This window comes from Pelodiscus sinensis, chromosome 21, assembly GCF_052426305.1.
Source record: "Pelodiscus sinensis isolate ZL-2025 chromosome 21, ASM5242630v1, whole genome shotgun sequence".
NCBI classification, from domain to species: domain Eukaryota; kingdom Metazoa; phylum Chordata; order Testudines; family Trionychidae; genus Pelodiscus; species Pelodiscus sinensis.
The window spans coordinates 2,590,771-2,610,202 of record NC_143072.1 but is presented as its reverse complement, the minus strand read 5'-3'; the positions used below and the strand labels follow the sequence as shown (position 1 = coordinate 2,610,202).

At 46.7% G+C, this 19,432-nt stretch overlaps 1 protein-coding gene across 2 annotated transcripts in view; it reads left to right on the top strand.

The window, feature by feature from the left end:
• ATP2A3 (ATPase sarcoplasmic/endoplasmic reticulum Ca2+ transporting 3) overlaps positions 1 to 19,432 on the top strand; it is a 148,081-nt gene that overhangs the window by 98,475 nt on the left and 30,174 nt on the right. For both annotated transcript variants that reach the window (XM_089772106.1, XM_089772105.1), the window contains exons 9-12: positions 5,466 to 5,554; positions 14,341 to 14,443; positions 15,319 to 15,450; positions 18,806 to 18,931. In XM_089772106.1, the coding sequence (XP_089628232.1) occupies positions 5,466 to 5,554; positions 14,341 to 14,443; positions 15,319 to 15,450; positions 18,806 to 18,931 (450 nt within the window). The remainder of the gene's footprint in view (positions 1 to 5,465; positions 5,555 to 14,340; positions 14,444 to 15,318; positions 15,451 to 18,805; positions 18,932 to 19,432) is intronic.

The window sequence follows — 19,432 nt, the reverse complement described above, 5'->3', positions numbered from 1 at the left end:
GGGGACTGGACTCAATGACCTCTCGAGGTCCCTTCCAGTCCTAGTATTCTATGATTCTATGTAAATTAGCAGAAAATTAATGAGAACTCCCCAAACAAGGCTCTAGATCATTCCTATCATCCTGGGATTGGTGCTTTGCCTGTCTAAAGCCATCCCGATCCGTGTCTCAGGAAGCAGCCGGTCCTGTAGACCTTTCTCTTTCCACCTGAAAGGAATCTCAGCTTGACTCATGAATCCCAGGATGAGTTTCCAGGGCTGGCAGAAATGTGTTAAATGTACTTGTTCATGATTAATAGGGAAACAAATATAGCTATAATTGCAGAAGCTCTTCAGTACTATATTGGTCCCTACTTTTTGAGAGCAGATCTGCGCTTTTAGGGCTGTTCCTGTGAGCTCTGGGTATGCAGAAATCCCTGTGAATTCAACAGAGCTGATTTGGGGGCTTTCAACTCTGTGGAAGTTCAGATCCAGATCAGAGCTTCCTGGCTCCAACCCATGTCTAAACCGAAATTCCATTTTAAAATGCAGCCTCAAAAGAACTTGACCTTGAATTGTGTGTGGCCAATAGCTTAGAGAGGGAGAAGTAGGCTGTAGCTCTAGCAGCCAGCATCCTTGAGTGCTGTATGTCCTCTCCAAAAGCTTCCCCAACTTCCTGTTCAGGAACCATATTCCTTTGTTAAAGGTTCCTTTACTTTGCCTAATCTCCCAACTTAATTCTTTGTTAAAATTAACACACGCAATCATTAGAAACTGGAAAAATAGTCTGCAGTGCGTAGGGGTGGGTGGAAGCACCCTAATTTTGGAAGCATGTGTGATCACAATGCATAGTTATGTCTCTAATGCTTGTAGACTCCCACTGCAAAGACAACGGGAGGAATATGCACTGATAGGACAGTTGTCAAGGTAACTTCAGTTGTTGTGTGTTTGCATGGCTATCACAATAAACAGACTTGTACAATTAATGGAAATCGCCAGTGCCTCAAATTGGCAAGCTGCTGGCGATGGGTTAGAGAGAAACTATTTCTCTTGTCATAGCAGTTGCACTCTGGAGGCAGGATTTTCTGTACATGTTTACAACATGCTTTGGTCATTAGAAACTCATTTGTTGCTTATATTGGCATGAAAATAGCACCTGGTGAATGATTCTGGATCATGAGTCCTGGAGACCCATATAAGAGGTGTGTCCCATGTAGGGTTAGTGCACAATCTATTCCACTGTACAAGGGGATGGATTAAGCTGCTGATAGATGGTATCGCTGGACCAGAATTTCTCAAGTGTCTCCATCAATCTTGGTTGTATCTAAGCTTCCATTTAAAATACTTTCCAGCCCTGAAGAAAAGTTTACAAAGGAGACCTGCAGATGAGGTGCTGTCATCAGTGTCTGCAGAAGTCATGAACAAAATGCACAAAATGAGATCAAACTAGCTACAGGCATAAAGGGAAACAAGAAGACCTTTTATAAATACATTAAAAGCAAGAGGAAGACCAAGGACAGGGTAGGCCCACTGCTCAGTGAGGAGGGAGAAGCAGTAACAGGAAACTTGGAAATGGCGGAGATGCTCAATGACTTCTTTGTTTCGGTCTTCACCGAGAAGTCTGGAGGTGTGCCTAACGCAGTGAATACAAGCAGAGAGAGGGTAAGTTTAGAAGATAGGATACACAAAGAACAAGTTAAAAATCACTTAGGAAAGTTAGATGTCAGCAAGTCACCAGGTCCTGATGAAATGCAGCCCAGGATACTCAAGGAGCTGATAGAGGAGGTATCTGAGCCTTTAGCTATGATCTTTGAAAAATCATGGAAGACAGGGGAGATTCCAGAAGACTGGAAAAGGGCAAATATTGTGCCCATCTATAAAAAGGGGAATAAGAACAACCCAGGAAACTACAGACCGGTCAGTTTAACGTCTGTTCCAGGGAAGATAATGGAGCAGGTAATTAAGGAAATCATATGCAAACACTTGGAAGGTAATAAAGTGATAGGGAATAGCCAGCATGGGTTTGTGAAGAACAAGTCATGCCAAACTAATCTGATAGCTTTCTTTGATAGGATAACGAGCCTTGTGGATAAGGGAGAAGCGGTGGATGTCATATACCTAGACTTTAGTAAGGCATTTGATACGGTCTCGCATGATATTCTTATTGATAAACTAGGCAAATATAACTTAGATAGGGCCACGATAAGGTGGGTGCATAATTGGCTGGATAACTGTAGTCAGAGAGTTGTTTTTAACGGTGCTAAATCCTGCTGGAAATGGATAACAAGTGAAGTTCCACAAGGGTCTGTTTTGGGACCCGTACTGTTCAATATCTTCATCAATGATGTAGATATTGGGATAGAGAGTACGCTTATTAAGTTTGCAGATGATACCAAACTGGGTGGGGTTGCAACTTCTTTGGAGGATAGGGACATAATTCAAAATGACCTTAGCAAGTTAGAGAAATGGTCAGAGGTAAACAGGATGAAGTTTAATAAAGAGAAATGCAAAGTGCTCCACTTAGGAAGGAACAATCAGTTCCATACATACAAGATGGGAAGCGACTGTCTAGGAAGGAGCATGGCGGAAAGGGATCTAGGGGTCATAGTGGACCACAAGTTGAATAGGAGTCAACAGTGTGATGCTGTTGCAAAAAAAGCAAATATGATTCTAGGTTGTATCAACAGGTGTGTTGCAAGCAAAACTCGTGAAGTCATTCTGCCGCTCTACTCTGCACTAGTTAGGCCTCAGCTGGAGTACTGTGTCCAGTTCTGGGCGCCACATTTCAAGAAAGATGTGGAGAAATTGGAAAGGGTACAGAGAAGAGCAACAAGAATGATTAAAGGTTTAGAGAACATGACCTATGAAGCCAGGCTTCACGAACTGGGCTTGTTTAGTTTGGAAAAAAGAAGATTAAGGGGGGACATGATAGCGGTTTTCAAATATCTAAAAGGGTGTCACAAGGAGGAAGGAGAAAATTTGTTCCTCTTGGTTTCTGAGGACAGGACAAGGAGTAATGGGCTTAAAGTGCAGCAAGGGAGGTTTAGGTTGGACATTAGGAAAAAATTCCTAACTGTCAGGGTGGTCAAATATTGGAATAAATTGCCCAGGGAGGTGGCGGAATCTCCCTCCCTGGAGATATTTAAGAACAGGTTAGATAGACATCTGTCAAGGATGGTGTAGAGGGAGCTTGGTCCTGCCTTGAGGGTGGGGGGCTGGACTCAATGACCTCTCGAGGTCCCTTCCAGTCCTATGATTCTAAGTCCCAAAACAACTAGCACTTCATTTAAATGTGATGCAAATGCTGAAACCTAACGACATGGCAAATTTCGTTAACTATTTTGCTGCCGAGCAGAGGATCTGAGTTCTGCCCTTTCTGACCAAAGTTCAGTGGGGCCAGGCTAGCGTGTTGGATAGGGACAGTTGCAATGTTATTTTAGCTGCCTGGCAACATGGATTGCATGCTTGATACGTGGCCTGAACAGATAATATAGCTTTGCGTGTAGCTTGCAAGTGCCTCTGCATCCTCTGATGAAAGCTTGTTGTGTAACTTTGCTAGAGCAGTTCTTACTAATTTGACCACAAGGTCTCTCTGGGCTTCCTACCCAACATTGCCCTATTCCTCCACCCCTTTTCTGCAGTGAGAGAAGTACTTCACTTCCTCAACTGCTAACGTACACCCTCCTGGTAATACTCATCTTATCCAGTCATCCCTTCCTGAAACTGAAATTTCTCCAGTAACTTCAATAGCTTCGCTCAGGCCCGGACTGAATAGCCATTCTGCCTTGCCTCACTCTCTGATAATGTGTTTGTGCAAGCAAGCAGTCATTGCAGTGACATTGATGATGGCTCAGAGTGTAAGTGAGAGGAGCGCGGAGCCCATGTAGTCTGTCAGCCGGGATGGTGGGTCCAAAAGACAAGCTGCCTAATAAGCTGTGCTATGAAAGCATTTGAGCACCACTGTTGCAGTTGAAACCATTCCATACATTGTGGGTGTTCAAGAAGCCTTCTCCTGGTTCTTTGTAATGAAAATGCCAGGAGAGTGGTGTCTTCCCTCACCCACCTGCTTTATCCTGTCATCTAGACCGTCCGCTCTGTGGGGCAGAGAATATAATTTGCCGTATATTCATGTGATCTCTAGCATAACGGGGCCGTGGCTTTATTGATGTCTATCTAGATGCTACTGCGGTATAACTGTTAAGACCGATCATTTGAAAAGGTAGAGTAATACAAGAAGCACGAACCGAACAACCTGTGTGTGTTCAGTTAATTTCTGTGGAGTGCGTTGAGAAAATGAAGTATTATCCATGTTTTGGAAATTCAGGTGCCTGCCTGTGCCTGTGTTGGTGGCAGGAGATATTCCTGGGTTGCTGCTTTCCCCCGTCCCTGTCTTACAAGTGAGTCTCAGACAGTCCAAATAAACAGTGGTTTCTCGAAGACCTCTCTATCCCTTACCCCTTTTTTTCCTTCCTGCACCCCCTCTCCTTTCTCCCCTATTTATTTTGGTCCTGGACATCCAACACTCTGGTTATCTGAAGAAGTGGGCTGTGCCCACAAAAGCTCATACCACCATCTACATGTTTTGTTAGTCTTTAAAGTGCTACCAGACTATTTGTTGTTTTTTTAAGCTTTTTTTCAGTGGAGCATTTTGGCCTCTGGGGGTGGTGACCAGCAGGTGGCGCTGCTTCCCAGTGATGCTGAGGGCAAGGGAACCCTTTTTCTTACATGATTTTTTGGGTCTCTAATGCGGATCTTACATTATCCAGGCAAAGCGAGTGTCAGCAACCCCCGTAGCAAGTTAGGGCAGGGAGGAGAAGGTGCCACCGGTCTCAGCAGCAAATTGAGGAGATTTTGAGAGGCGAGGGTGGTGGCTCTTTTTTCTGTTGGAAGAAGTTTGAAACCTCTCATGACTTCCCAGGGTTTTCTTAACTGAACTGTTCATACTCGCATAGCATCACAATGGGCTGTAACCCCGGCTCAGGTGTCCAGGAGCACCCTTGGGAAGGGGCAGCACAGAGGGCTCTTTCCCACAGCTGTTTCCTCCTGTGGCTTTTGCCTCTTCTGGGCTGGGTGCTCTGCGCGGCTTCCTCAGGGCTGCGTGTTTTCCAGAGTGGCTTGGACAAGCTGCGTGCCAGGCCAGAAACCGTAGCTCTCTTCTTCCCCCATGCCAAGAAAAATACAGACTGCTCCTCAGAAGCTGGTTGTGTGTCTGCCCTCAGATGGGGGTGGGGTGGGGTGGGAAGAGGGAGAAAGAACTGGAGGAGATGAACATGAAAAAGGCAAAGTATGGTTGGAAGGAGATCGAAGCTGCCAGAAACAGAGGGGGCTCTGATATAAGTGTAGTGTTAGTGGGATGCGGGCTAGAGAGAACACAGTTGCCTCTACCCTGAGCAGAGCTGCTGCTAGTCAATAAAAATAATCATGTGGCTGCTTAAAAGCTACGGCTCTGGGGCATAAAATTCCTAATGTTGTGTCATTGTGTCCTGCAGATGTTTGTTATTGAGAAGATTGAAGGGATCCACTGCAGCCTACATGAGTTCAGTATCACAGGATCCACCTATACCCCTGAGGGGCAGATGTAAGTACTGACGCCTGGGGAAGACCGGGGTTTTAGCATCTCACTGGTACTGAGCACTGATTAGTCTCTGTGCTAAACTAATTTTTCACAGTGTCAACTAGTAGCTAGTGGACTGGATTGGGATTCAGAACTGGGCTCTACTCCTTGCTTTGCCACTGGCCTGTGAGGTGGCCTTGGGCAACTCATGTCCTCGATCTGTGCCTCAGTTTCCCCATCTGTAAAGTGAGGATAATGATACTGCCCTACTTGATAAAACACTTTGCAATCTACTGAGCAAAAGCTTATTATGATTATTATGATTTATGCAAAGAGCTTTTTGTGTAGCATTATATAGTGAGAAACTAGACTTGCTGATTGTGCTTTGACCCTGTAAATGTGGCCCTGGATGCGGAGTCAATGGGAAAGATGATCTTGTGGCTAACCTGTTGGCCTCAGACTTGGGACCAGTTCCTGGCTCTGCCACAGATTCGCTAGTCAAGTCTCTTCATTTCTCTGATCCTTTGTGTCTCGCCTATTTAGACTGGAAGCTTTTCTTACAATGGATATGTGGGACATTGACCTTAGTCAGGGTCTCCATGTTGAAACAGTTATAGTAACAGTTGGTCCCCACTGTTTCTGCCAGCACGTGGGGCAAAGCTAGCAACATAATGCGTATGCGGGGCTGTTTGTTTCAGAACACAGCTGGGTCAAATGGCTGGTGCAGCAAATTCTCAACAGCCCTGGGTTCTGGTTCTGCCATTGACAGTCCTTTCCCATCTTCGTCCTTCATAGTCCTGGCCTGTAAAATGGATAAGACATTCTTCACAGAGATGTCCTGAAGCTTGGTAAAATCACTGGTATCTCATTAAGACAGCTCCATGGGCTTCCCTATCAAGGTGCCAGTGCAGCCGAGCACATACAAAATTCCATTGACATGCTACAGCAGGGGTAGGCAAAATCAGGCCCGGGGGCCGGATCTGGCCCACCCAGCTGATTGGCAGAGCATGCATACTTACAGCTGCCTCTCCCCCCATCTTGCTCTCTCCTGCAGCTGAGCTGCACCTGCTAGCTGTGTGTGGGGGGGTGTGTGCTGAAGTTAGGGTGTCCCCTTGCTCCTGGACCTATCTCTGCAGAGCAGGGGTTGGGGAGAGGGAGACTCACAGCAGAGCTGCTCCAATCTGAAGCATGGATGGTGAGTGACTCAGAGGAGATCCTGTCCTAAGAGGCAGGGCCCTGTTCCTGAGAGTTCCGTGTATACCTCCATCCCCACCCCCAACCCCATCTCTGCCAAGTGCGGGAGGGGAGAGACACAGCAGGAACCCTTTCCCTGTTTTAAAGAGACAGCGCTTGTCTTCTCTCAGAACCTTAAACAGCAGCCAGCACACACACTGTGTGACTGTCTCTCACACCCAGTCTGTGCTGCACTGTCTCTGAGACAGACAGACACACACACACACAGGATGTTAAAATGTGTATTTGTGTACGCGTGTAAATGCTGAATTAAGACCCAATGGTGAGGTCCATCATTTTGAATTTTTACCGCTTTATCCCCATCCTGTGAGCGGCTCAGGTCATTCACTAGACTCCTACTCGTCGCATCCTGCTATGCATGGTCTGTGCTCGTTGTAAAACTTGGGAAAGGTTTTCCCGTGCAATGCTCTTCAGGCAGCTCACCAGCCCTGATCGGGAATATGGAATGGATCTCCTGGGAATGTTGCCGGGATCCTAGTAATTGCTTAGGAAAACCATTCCCCAAAAGATGGTGTACGCAAGGATGCTCTGAATTTAAACTAGACCTGAAAACTCAGAGCAGACCTCCCACCATCAACCTCAGCCTGGACCATTCTACACGAGAGATCCACTTCCTGGACACCACCGTACAAATCAACAATGGAAAATTAGACACCACTCTCTACAGAAAACCCACCGACTCATACAGTTACCTACATGCATCCAGCTCCCATCCAGAACACACCACACAATCCATCGTCTATAGCCAAGCCCTTCGATACAACCGCATCTGCTCTAACCCCACTGACAGAGACCAGAAGCTTCAGGATCTCTACCAAGCATTTATAAATCTCAACTACCCACCCAGAGAAATAAAAAAGCAAATTGAAAGAGCCAGACGAATACCTAGAACCATCTACTTCAAGACAGACCCAAGAAAACAACAATAGAACACCACTTGTCATCACCTACAACCCCCAACTTAAACCTGTCCAACACATTATCAATAAACTACAGCCTATATTGGAACAGGATACCATACTCAAAGAGGCTCTGGGAGACAGACCCATAGTCTCCTATAGACAACCACCTAACCTCAAGATGATTCTTACCAACCACCACAGGACATACCACACTAATACCAAAGCTGGTACCTTCCCTTGCAACAAACCCCGTTGCCAGCTTTGTCCACATATTCATTCTGCTGATACCATTATTGGACCTAACCAAGTGAGTTATAAGATCAAGAACACATATTCCTGCGCATCCAGAAATATAATCTATGCTATCATGTGCCGAAAGTGTCCATCTGCTATGTACATTGGACAAACATCTCAGACACTTCGCCAAAGGATTAATGCCCACAAAACAGATATCAGACAAGATCACAAAGAGAAAACAGTTTCTTGCCACTTTAACCAGAAAGGACACTCTCTAAATGACTTAGCCACCTGCATTCTGCTACAAAGACCTTTTACATCTGCACTTGAAAGGGAATCCTCTGAACTGTCATTCATGTTAAAATTCGACACTTGCCAACAAGGACTTAACAAGACTTTGAACTTTCTCACCCATTACCAAGACAGTTTCCCCAATTATCACCTGTAATACCATTAACTCACAAACATCCCACTCTCCCTACCTTTAATATCAGCAATTCACAGACACTTACCTTCCTTCCTCCCCCTTCCCCCCCCCCCCCCCCCCGCATCCCCCTTCTGTTCTGCAATGTGATTTGTCCTTTTCATATTTGTTCATTTTTTTTAATTGTATCCTTTGGTATATATGGTTGTGACTACTTTCTTCCACTATTTGATCTGAGGAAGTGGGTCTGGCCCACGAAAGCTCATCACCTAATAAACCATCTTGTTAGTCTTTAAAGTGCTACATTGTCCTGCATTTTGCTTCAACTACCCCAGACTAACACGGCTACATTTCTATCACAGACCTCCCTGTGACTGAAGTACAGGACTGAGAGTCTCATAACCTGGAACAGGTCTTTTGCTTTTTGACTCAGAAAAGTCACTCAGCCGCTCCGTGTGGCAGCTCCTCGTGTGTGTTGGGGATGTGTTACACTCAGTTCATAGCCTCAGGAATTAATGTTTGTAATTCCACTGAGATCCTTGGCTAGAAGGTTCCAGTGTTGTCTTCAAGTCATCATTATCCAGTCCAAGTCGAGTCTCAAGTCACTACAACTCAAGTCTTGAGTTCCTGAAGTCACTTTCGAGTCAAGTCCCAAGTCTAAATTTAAAAAATGTCAAGTCACTTTTGTACAAGCCATCAATATCGGCATTTTCGGACAATTTTTTCACCAAGTTGATTTAACAAAATTAGCAAGTTGAGTCTCAAGTCACAAACAATGAACCCGAGTCGAGTCTCAAGTCATCACCTAGGTGACTTATGTCGGACTCGAGTTCAAGTCGTGGGACTTGAGTCAACAACTCTGGAAGGTTCCATAAAAAGTTATGAACTGAATCCTTAGCTAGTGTAACTGACTGTAAATCCAGTAACTTCAAGGAGCTCTGCTGATTTAGACCCATTGAGGATCTGGTCCTGTGTAGCTATCCACCCCTTAAATTGCTGCACCTCTTTGTCTTTTCATGGCCTGGCATCATCAGAGCATCTATTCTAAGGGGAAACTGCATCTCCCTCTCAATTCTTTCCTGTGCACTGAACTGGCCTGAAATCCCTCCTATTCCGTCAATAACATATTAGTAATTAAATGCACAAAATCCACCCCTGGTCCTCCTCAGGCTGCCTGGAATTACATACTTTGAGGATCAGCTTTCAAAATAAGAACTCACAGGGACAGGTGCTGTGAGGTTTTCTGGAGTCCTGTGTTTAATGCTGATGAGTCCCCTTTGTGGTTGGTTGGCTCATAGGGAGCAGACTCTTGTCCCACTCCAAAAATAACAGTCCATATGCGTAATAAATGTCTGTGTAGGTGATTCTTGTCCTTCCATTCTCTGTGCAATCAGATCTGTGGGCCTGACTCTTACTTCAATACAAGCCTCTTGTGATTGACGTAATTCTGCTGACCCCAAAAGTGTTGCATGTGATTTGTGCCAGAATGAGAGTGAAGGCCTGCAGTCTCCATGAGGGGCGAGAAACCTTAGATGCACCCTAGGCAGACTGTTTGGTCCTGTAGGATTCCTTGTGTTTTACCCACTTCTGGGGAGATAAATGAAGATGAGTCCGCATGAAGATGAGTCAGCAGTTCAACTTTACGACACATCCACCCACTTCAGTCCAGAGAAGAGAAATATTTCTTCATGTACCACTAGTCTTCCTAGTGTCCCCAACTGTGCTCAGAGCTCCATTGTGCTAGGTGCAATATATGCAGACAGTCCATGCCCCAAAGAGCTTACAGTCTAGCCAGAGAAGGGGCAGGATAGAGGAAATGTTAATTACCCCCATTTGGTAATTGGAGGAGGGGGTGTAATTACACCAAGTAAGTGACTTGTCCAGAGCCTACAAGGAGTCTGTAGCCGAGCTAGGATCAGAACCTGGGTCTCCTCAGTCCCAGTTTGCCTCATCCACCAACCCTGTCAGACAACCTAGCAAACAATCATGCTACGAACGTGGCTTCATAGTGTGCATCTCCATGGGGTGTGTAAGTTCAATGACCGATGAAAACCAAGACGCAGTAAGCTTGGGAGAGGTTTATTTTCTGTCTAAGGATTATTTTTCTTATACATTTCACATGCGCCATGGAACTTGTTGAGGCGGGGCATTCATTGTATTTAATTCTTTTAGCTGTTGCCACTCATAGAGCTCAAAGCATTGTACAAAGGAGAGCATGAATCCTTATCCCCATTTTATTGACAGGGGAAGTGACTTGCCCTGGGTGTTGCAGGAAGTCTGTGGCAGAGGTGAGAATAGAACACTCAGTCCAGAGCTGCCCCCCTCCCCGCCTCTTCCCCCGGACCACGCTGTGTCTCAGAAGGGATTCTAGCCTTTCCAGCTCCAATTTCTATTTGAAGTTTTCTTAATAGCTTTTCAAAAATCCTGCATATCAACAACCACCTTTTCTTTCCTAGATTCCCTTCCCCGCCGCCTTCTGAACGGAGGGCAGCCCCTGGTCATCACTGGCCGGGAGAACTGCTGCTTCCGCCCTCCCTGCAGCCTGTATTTAAACTGGCCAGCTTTTTGTCCCTATGAAAATAGGCTTTTCCAGCGCTTTTGGCCCTGGCCGGCTTTCCACTCTCAAGCCGTAACAAGGACTCCAGAATGTTCTTTCCATTAGGAAGGCGCAGTGGAATAAACTGATAATAATGAATGTCTGACAAATTTATTTTTCCAGTTAAAGAATGACCCGCTGAGCTTATACAGCCCTAACCTGCAGTTACCTCTGCTTGAGTTAGGATAATCTTCCTGTTTCCCCTGCAGACGGCGGCTGTCCGTTCGCCATAAAGCGGCAGCCTGCTCAAACAAACAAGAAATGGCATTTGGTTCCTTAAATGGTGATCGTGCAGAGCTGTGACTGATGCCTTTCCTCTGCTGGCTTTGACTCTCATGTATGGCCGCAGCCCAGGTCATTCCAGAAGTTCAGGGCCCTAGCGGTCAAGACGCTCGATTTTTCTTTGGAGAATGTTTGCAAGCGGTGGCCGTGGGACGCCTGTGTGAAATGGGCCGGGGGCTTCTCTAGCAGCTTGCCACCCGAATGAATAACACCCAGCTCTGACCCAGTGCATTGTCAGTTGATCTCAAAAGCCCTTTGCAAAGAAGGGCAGGAGCATTAGCTCCACTGAGTGGGATCTTTGCTTGCAGTCTTGGGCAGAGAATTTTGTGACGGGATTAGCACGGAGTCTAATGGAACTAGCCTTTTCTAACTCAGAGCCTTTCAGCCAGGGAGGCTGCCGTACGTTAACCATTGCCTTTCAGCAGTGTTAACTCAGTGCTACGGGTGGGGAAACTGAGGCACAAACAAGTGACATGCCCAAATTCTCTGAGCCTGAGTAATGTATGAAAGCGACGTAACTTCAGGCTGATGATGAATCTTAGGAGAGATGCCAATGGGATAAAGAATGCTACAGCCACATACTAGGAAAGAGAAGGACACTCCATCGTTGATTCTCTGAAGCCAGGAAGGAGTTTCCAGTCTCTTTCTGTTGGAGTTAAGATCAACAGAGGATCTGTCCCAACTTTGACCAAGCTGACGTTTCTATGATTATTGGTCAGATGAAAGAAATGGAAGAATTGGATTATTTTCAGCTATGTCTACACTGGTGGCTTCTTGCGCAAGAACTTGCCAGGTGTCCACACTGCACGCGCGTTCTTGCGCAAGTAAATTTACAGTCTAGCATCGGAAAACAGGGCTTCTTCCGGAAGAGTTATTCCTCTCCCCACGAGGAATAAGCCCTCTTGCACAAGAGGGCAGCGTAGACAGGCAACATGAATTTCTTGCGCAAGAAACCCCTAGGGCTAAAATGGCCATCAGAGCTTTCTTGCGCAGGAGAGCGTCTACACTGACATAGACGCTCTTGCGCAAAAGCACATGCCAGTGTAGACGTGCTCTTGTGGAAGACTTTTTGCGCAAGAACTCTTCCTCAAAACTGTTCTTGTACAAGAAGCTGCCGGTGTAGATGTAGCCATCCTTGTTTTAGTCCTTTGTGTACATATCTGTTCTGTTGCTATTGGTTTGTGACCATTCGCTGCTTCCCGTGGTTTCACAGCATCTCTGCCTGTTTAGGATTTATTATTTTGCGTTGCAATGCTACCTAGCGGCTGCAGCTGAGCCCAGGGCCCTACTGGGAGGGTGTTGCACAACACAGCAAGGGTCAGTCCTGCCCTGAATTACTCCCAGTCTAGGTAGACCTGGCAGACAGAGGGTAGGTGGGACCACAACTTGTTCCTGGTGATGCAGCATGTGAACAGCAATGGTGGAAATCAAACTGAAATTCCCATTGCTCTATCCAGGAGGGCATTCAGATTCTCATTTAAAAAAATCACAGCCCCCGAGAGGCATTAGCACGGGTGTACTGATTATGTTCTAAATTGCATAAGCTACACCTAAACCCATTCTCCATCAATCCTTGTCTGTGTGTTGTACAGTGGTGCCATGCACTGCCTTCCCTGCCTGGCGTTCAGTATGGGCAGGGGGATTCCAACATCTGGAGTGTGTAAAACACTCAAGGTTCTTTTGGGAGGAGGGCTGTATCAGCATGGGTTGTAACTAGGATGGACTGAATGTACAAGTGTTTAACTCCCTTCACTTGCTGGTTATGTAACCGTGTCTCCCTCTCCCCCGTGGTTTTTTGAGACCTTAGCGCTCCTTTTATTTGCACAGTGCTAGGTTCCTGTAAATCTGCTTCGGCAGAGATGTTTATGAATATCTCATCAAAGGGAACAGTCTGTCTCTCTCGCTCAGAAACAGTTAATCAAGAGCTGTGGTTGCACTCATCCACCTTAGCCGTCCTGGCATGCACTGTTCGAAGATCCTGCTTAGGGTGGGCAGGAGGTTTTTCCCACCAGTCTTGGGCTCTGTTGGAAACGTGCAGAAATCTTGAACTTCTTGGGACATTGGATCTTCACACTCTTCTGTAGTCTGCCACCGCTTTGCTTTCCCTTTTCTTTATTACACCTCTTCTTTCTTCATCTTTTCTGTATGTCTGAACCAATGCCTGCTGCAGCTTTGGGTCAGAACATGTGCTTGTGTGTGGATCTTCAGGGTGCTTTTAATTGAGGGTGAAGTTTGCAGCCCCCTTCATTGCCCCTTCACCTCTGAGATGGGCCCTGACTGCTGCTGGTGCTTTCCTTTGACACCAAATAAGCTCTCTCTTAAACACAGCCACCTTGCAGCTGCTCTGGAGAAAAAAGAGAGTTGCTTTTGGAACAGCAGAGTCTTTCTCTTTGGATATTTCTAATTCCATTGTTCAAACCCGGTTGTCACAGACACATTGTGATTTTTTTTTTCCACTCCAAAAAGTAGCAATTAGGTCAAATCACAAAGGATGTTTTTAAGCCAATAACACACAGTATGCAGAGGCAAAATTAGAAAGGTGAAGGCACAAATGAGATGAAACTAGATAGAGACACAAAGTGTAACAAGAAAGGTTTCTCCAGACGCGCGAGAAGCAAGAGGAAGACCAAAGAGAGAGTAGGCCTGTTACTCAATGGAGGTGGGAGAACAATAACAGAAAATGTCAAAATGGCAGAAGTGCTAAATGACGTGGGGATTTTTGGTTTTCACCAAAAAGTTTTGTAGCGTTTGGGCATCTAACATCCCGAATGCCAGTGAAAACGAGGTAGGTTCAGTGGCTGAAATGGGGAACGTTACTTTGACGCAGCACGTCTCTCCTACAGTGGGCTATCCCAGGGATGCATTTGGGTTAATTGGGCCCCTTACGTGGTGCGTATTCCTGTTCCTATTTTTCTGAAGCCCAGCACATTAGCCCAAGATCACTCAGGGAACTTTGTGGCAGAGCCAGGAATAGGTCCCAGCCCCGTGTTTTAGCTACACAACCTCCCCTGCTTCTTCTGAGGGCCTTGGGTAGGAGATGTGGCAAAAATGCCAAGAACAAGTGTCACTTCGAGTTGGGTAAACTTTGAGGATTTGGTTTGGTTCCTTCTTGCAGCCTGAAGAACGACAAGCCAGTTGAATGTGGACGGTACGACGGCCTGGTAGAACTGGCTACTATCTGTGCCCTCTGCAATGACTCCTCTCTGGATTATAACGAGGTGAGCGTGCTGGATCCTTACCCTATTCACCAACTGCACAGAGGTATTTTAAGGAGGTTTCTGTGGTAGTAACTAAAGGCCCCCCCAGCCTGGCCCTACCCCCGGCCCCAGGCACAGGAGGAGACTTTATATAGTAATAGAGTCAAGTAGTTAGTTTTGTGTCCCTATCAAATTTGTGCCCATGCCACGACCTTATTTTGCATGCCTGGATTGGTGGGGGATGGCCTTGGCCAAGACTTTCCTTAGAGTGCCCTGCTCGGTTGTGTCAAATGTACATCGTGTTAGACCCAGCTGACACAGATAGATTCCTGTGCTTTTTGTTCCCTTAGCTTCTGGATAGACTTGTAGCCTTTTGCGTTTTGTAATGAAGATAGTAGCTGCGGTTGAATGGCACTGAACTACATGTGGGTGGGTTTTCAGGAGACGGGCCTTCCTTTTGCAAGCACAGGTTGCACCTGCGTTCATGGCATGCAAATCAGATGGCCAGAGGCACAGATGCAGTGCGGAGGTTTGCACACTCCGCCCCTGCAATGGACTTGTGGGAACACACAGGCACAAACTGGAAGCTGGGCCTGAAAGTATTCCCCAGAGCTGTGTGCATCATCCTTACAGGGAGATGGTTACACAAACCCAAAACAGGATTACTCTGAGCTTGAGCAGCAAGTCAGCTTGTATTATAATCTTCAGCCTTGAATGCCCAGTCTGTGGCCTCCCCACAGCACCCTAGAAGGAGAGCGATGCTTTTGGAATCTCAAGCACAGTGCAGTAAATAAAACCATCCTAGATTTAGTCATGCAGGTTAAGAGACTGAGGTCACACCGCTCATGTTTTTCTTTTACACTGAATGTTTTTGTTCCTTTCTTCCTGCTGGCCAGTCCAAAAAAGCATATGAGAAGGTGGGAGAAGCAACCGAAACAGCCCTGACCTGCCTGGTAGAAAAGATGAATGTCTTCAACACCGATACAAGCAATCTCTCGAAGGTGGAGAGAGCCAATGCCTGCAACTCTGTGAGTAGAATGAAAGGACAAAACTTGTGTAGTCCCCTTCACCCAGGAGTGAGGGAAGGGGCAGAGGGAGGTTGCATGGTGCTTTGCACAAGAATTCTTCCCAAGTTCCTAGGAAAGGAGGCAATGAGGTTGGAATGAACCAAACCATATCAGATTCTCCACCCCTTGAGCTCTCAAAGGAGGGAGGATAACTGCATCTTAAGACAACATCTCACCACCCAAGTCAGGTTTCCAGAAGTGACTCGTGATTGGAGATTCTGTAAAGCAGGGGTGGGGAGCCTTTTTTTTAGGAGGGGAGGTCGGGGGCCGATGACCCAGAGAAAAAACAGTGGGGGGGCCGCACACAAGTGAGAAGCAAAAAACCCCCCCAAGCCCCTCACTGACATAAAAAAAATTCCTCCCATTCCCCTCGTTAATCAGCGCCTAGGGGGCCCAGGTTAGTAGCTTTCCTGTGCCCCAGCCCCATGGTAAGGTGGCAGGGGGCTGGAGTGTCAACGCGGGCTCCCCAATGCTGGGGTGGAGGGGGGGAGCCCTGAGCCTTGAGGGCTGGATCCAGGCAAGTTAGGGGTTGCATCCGGTCCCTGGGCCTGAGGTTCCCCACCCCCGCCGTAAAGGCACCCAGATTTCAGAACATGCTGAGCCCCCCCCCCTCTGAAAACCAGACCCCTTTAAAGTGGTTCAAATTGGGCACCCAAAGCCACTAGTCTCGTCTGAAAATCTTGGCCTTTGTGTCACAGGGTAAGTCTGCAGAGCAAGAGCTGTGTACGTGCTTAGTTTACCTGAGCTAGCTTGAATCGAGGATAACAGCAGTAGTGGGGACAGCTGTAGGAGAAGCCCAGTTCGGACCCTGTGTACACTCGATCCAGAGCCTACGCTGCTTTCCCTGCTGTTTTGACCTTCGTCCGCTTGATTGAAAGTAGCTTGTGTAGGCTAGCCCAGGCACGGCATTTCCTGTATACAAACATCTTTGGGCTGCACAACAGGGCTGAGATTTGCAAAGCTAATGAATTGCAATGGGAACTGAGCATCCAGATCCCTTAGTCGGATGTGACTCTCAACAGCCTAGATGTTCACAGGCACCTGAACAGAGTGGTCCTCCAGACACGTTCTGTGGAGCTGGGCATGCCCGTCTACACCAGTGGGATGCACCGTACTACGGTAGACCTACCATGGACTCATGGGTTTGTCTGCCCGAGACTTTTGCAAAGAACAAAATCTCCCTTCGTCCCATGATGGAGCTGAACCATTGTAGCTATTGTGAGTGCACTGGTCTAGGCAGAGAACTGGCGACCTGCTGGTTTACTAGGTACAATGTCCGCATCTGTATCACCCCCATGGTGGGAGCACTGTCCATGCTAGCACTCCCATTGATGCTGTCTGTTGACGATGGAGCTGAACCGGTGGTACCATTGGTGGGTGACTTAGAGGAATGAATCGAGTGTAGACAAGGTTTCTGTGTCTTCAGAGGTGGTGGGAATGTCGTGACAAACCTGGAAAGCCCCTTGTGCCGCTGGCTTTCATTTAGCACAGTTGGACCAATTCCTGCTATACACCTGCAAGGTTTTTAGATAGGAGAGCGGGGTCTTGGGGCAGGAAAATTGTCCCTCTTTACTTACTACTTTAGATTTGATCATAATCAATCACCATTATAAGTGCCCTGATGATCTGTCTTACAATTGCAAGCAATGAGTATCCAACAGAAAAAAAACAAATTTGTCGACCAACAATTCATCCAAGCCAAAAAACAAACAAAATCAAGTGAGCAAGACATTTACAGCTCGTCATTTGCCTCCCAGAAATACACTTTCAGGATTCCCCAAAGCCCTGTCAGAGAGATGGCTTTTGGGGACATAAATTGGTGTTCTCCCAAGGCCAAACAGCCGCCAGATTTGTATGGCGTAATATTAACGTGATCATGCAAGAGGAAGTGGTCATAAATCTTTGAACCTCAGAGAGAAGTGGCCTAGCGAGGCCCAGCACCTCTCTTGCTAGAATCTCAGCTGTATATCTTCTTAAAGTAGCAAACGCAATAAGATTGTTCTACGGCCTAAATGTGAAGAAAGCACGTGTGTAAATTTGCTTTAAATAAATACAATTTTGCTTTAAAAGTGTGCATATGTATGTAAAATAACATCACTAAAATACAAAGCCACAATACAGGAAAGGCAAGACCACCTTACAAACACAGCCTGTGTGCATACAATGGCATGAACAGACGCTAATGCTGCATATCTTTGTTCTTCCATTCTGAAACTTGAAAGAAAAATAACATGCAAGATGCTTTTTGTGCACTTGATTTTTTATGCTAGCGAGCCATATATACTGCCTGTCAAGACTCACTCTGGTGCAAAATCTGTCCCCAAAAGAGCGAACTGAAAAATGCAGAGCTCAAAGCAGCCACAGAAATGTAAGTTGGTATATGAAAGGAGAAGAAAAACAGTCAATTTGGCAAGGGCCTGATCCAGATCTTTAGACGTAAATGGGAGATTTCTTGATGTCTTCAGTGGGCTTTGGATCAGGCTTGATCTTTATCATGAGGCTAACCTGGAGGAGAAAGCTATGTATTTCCCTCTCTCTATATTACAGAAGTTGAAAACGAATTAGGCTTTTGGGGGAAGATGTCAATGCCGCTCTCTTCTCTCTTCTTTCCCACTCCCTCCCAAAAAAAGCCCAGTCTTAGAACTGTGTGACCTTAAGCCCCGAACTTAAAGTGACTGATTTGGCCTCAGGAGTCATAGGCCTACACAACCAGATCCTAAGTGTGCAGCCAACAGCACTAATGTATAAGAACTGATGAGCTTATTTATCCCATAGCATGCCTGCTTTTGTGTGTGGAAACAGCTTCTATCGCTGCGGTAATGGAAGAGGAAACACCGAGCTTTTCTGATGACAGTGTCTGGTTTCAAATGAAAATGCTTTTGTTCCAGTTGATCATTACCCCCTTGTATGAAAATGTGGAGTGCCCTGCTTTTCTAGGGGTGGACTAGGTCTATCCCAGGACAAAGTGGCTGCAAAAGAAGAGTTGGGTCCCTCCATTTCACTTCCCAATGTTGTGTGAATTCATGGTGCCCCTTGGGCTAGGAGTGAGAGAGGAAAGGAGGCTGAACCACGTCCATGCAGTTGAACTTGCAGGTGGCTAACTTGCTGTGGCAAAGCTGTGGGACTGAAAGCCCCTGCTGATGCTTTTCCTGTCATTGCTTAAATGGCAGAATCCCGCGCTGACGCATCTGTGCTTTTATTTTAGACTTGTGCTGTGTGTTGATTCATTGGGCCCGTTAGATGCAATTAAGTAGGGCCTGGCCTTTGCCTGCATTTGCCAGAGCTAATTGCACCCTGCCCGTCTGTCTCACCACAGGTGATCAAGCAGCTGATGAAGAAAGAGTGCACCCTGGAGTTCTCCCGCGACCGCAAGTCCATGTCCGTCTATTGCACTCCTGTCGGTGCCAGCCACAACTCTGCTGGCAGCAAGATGTTTGTCAAGGTAGTGGATGCATGCTGCAGTGCCTGGGGCTGGGGCTGGGGGCCTACTGGGGGCGGGGAGGGGTTTGTGAGTGTTCCACATGTTGAGTGAGGGTTGAGGGAGCCAGTGTATCCCTGGGATGCTGCAGTTCCCGATCAAGGGGCTATGTAATGTGAATAGCTTCCCATGGGCACCAGGCCAAGATTTGGCTTTTGGATGGAAAGCTGGCATCATCCTCTTTATGGAAGAGGATGGATTTCCAATCCCTAGAATGCTGGCACTTCCTAGCTGGCTGCTCGGCTAGAAGCTGGGGGTATGTTCGGTCTCCAAAGGGAGTTCGGATAGCATTGTGGGCTTCAAGATGTCCTGGATAATAGATCTCCTGAAAGTGCAGGGGAGTTGGATTGCTTAAGAGCGAGAGACAGCTTGGAAAGCTTTAGTTTGGTGCAGGAAAACAGATGCACTTCTCTCATGGTGGCTCGTGATCAGTTATCCAGCATTTTGGGTTATCCAAGTTGTCCC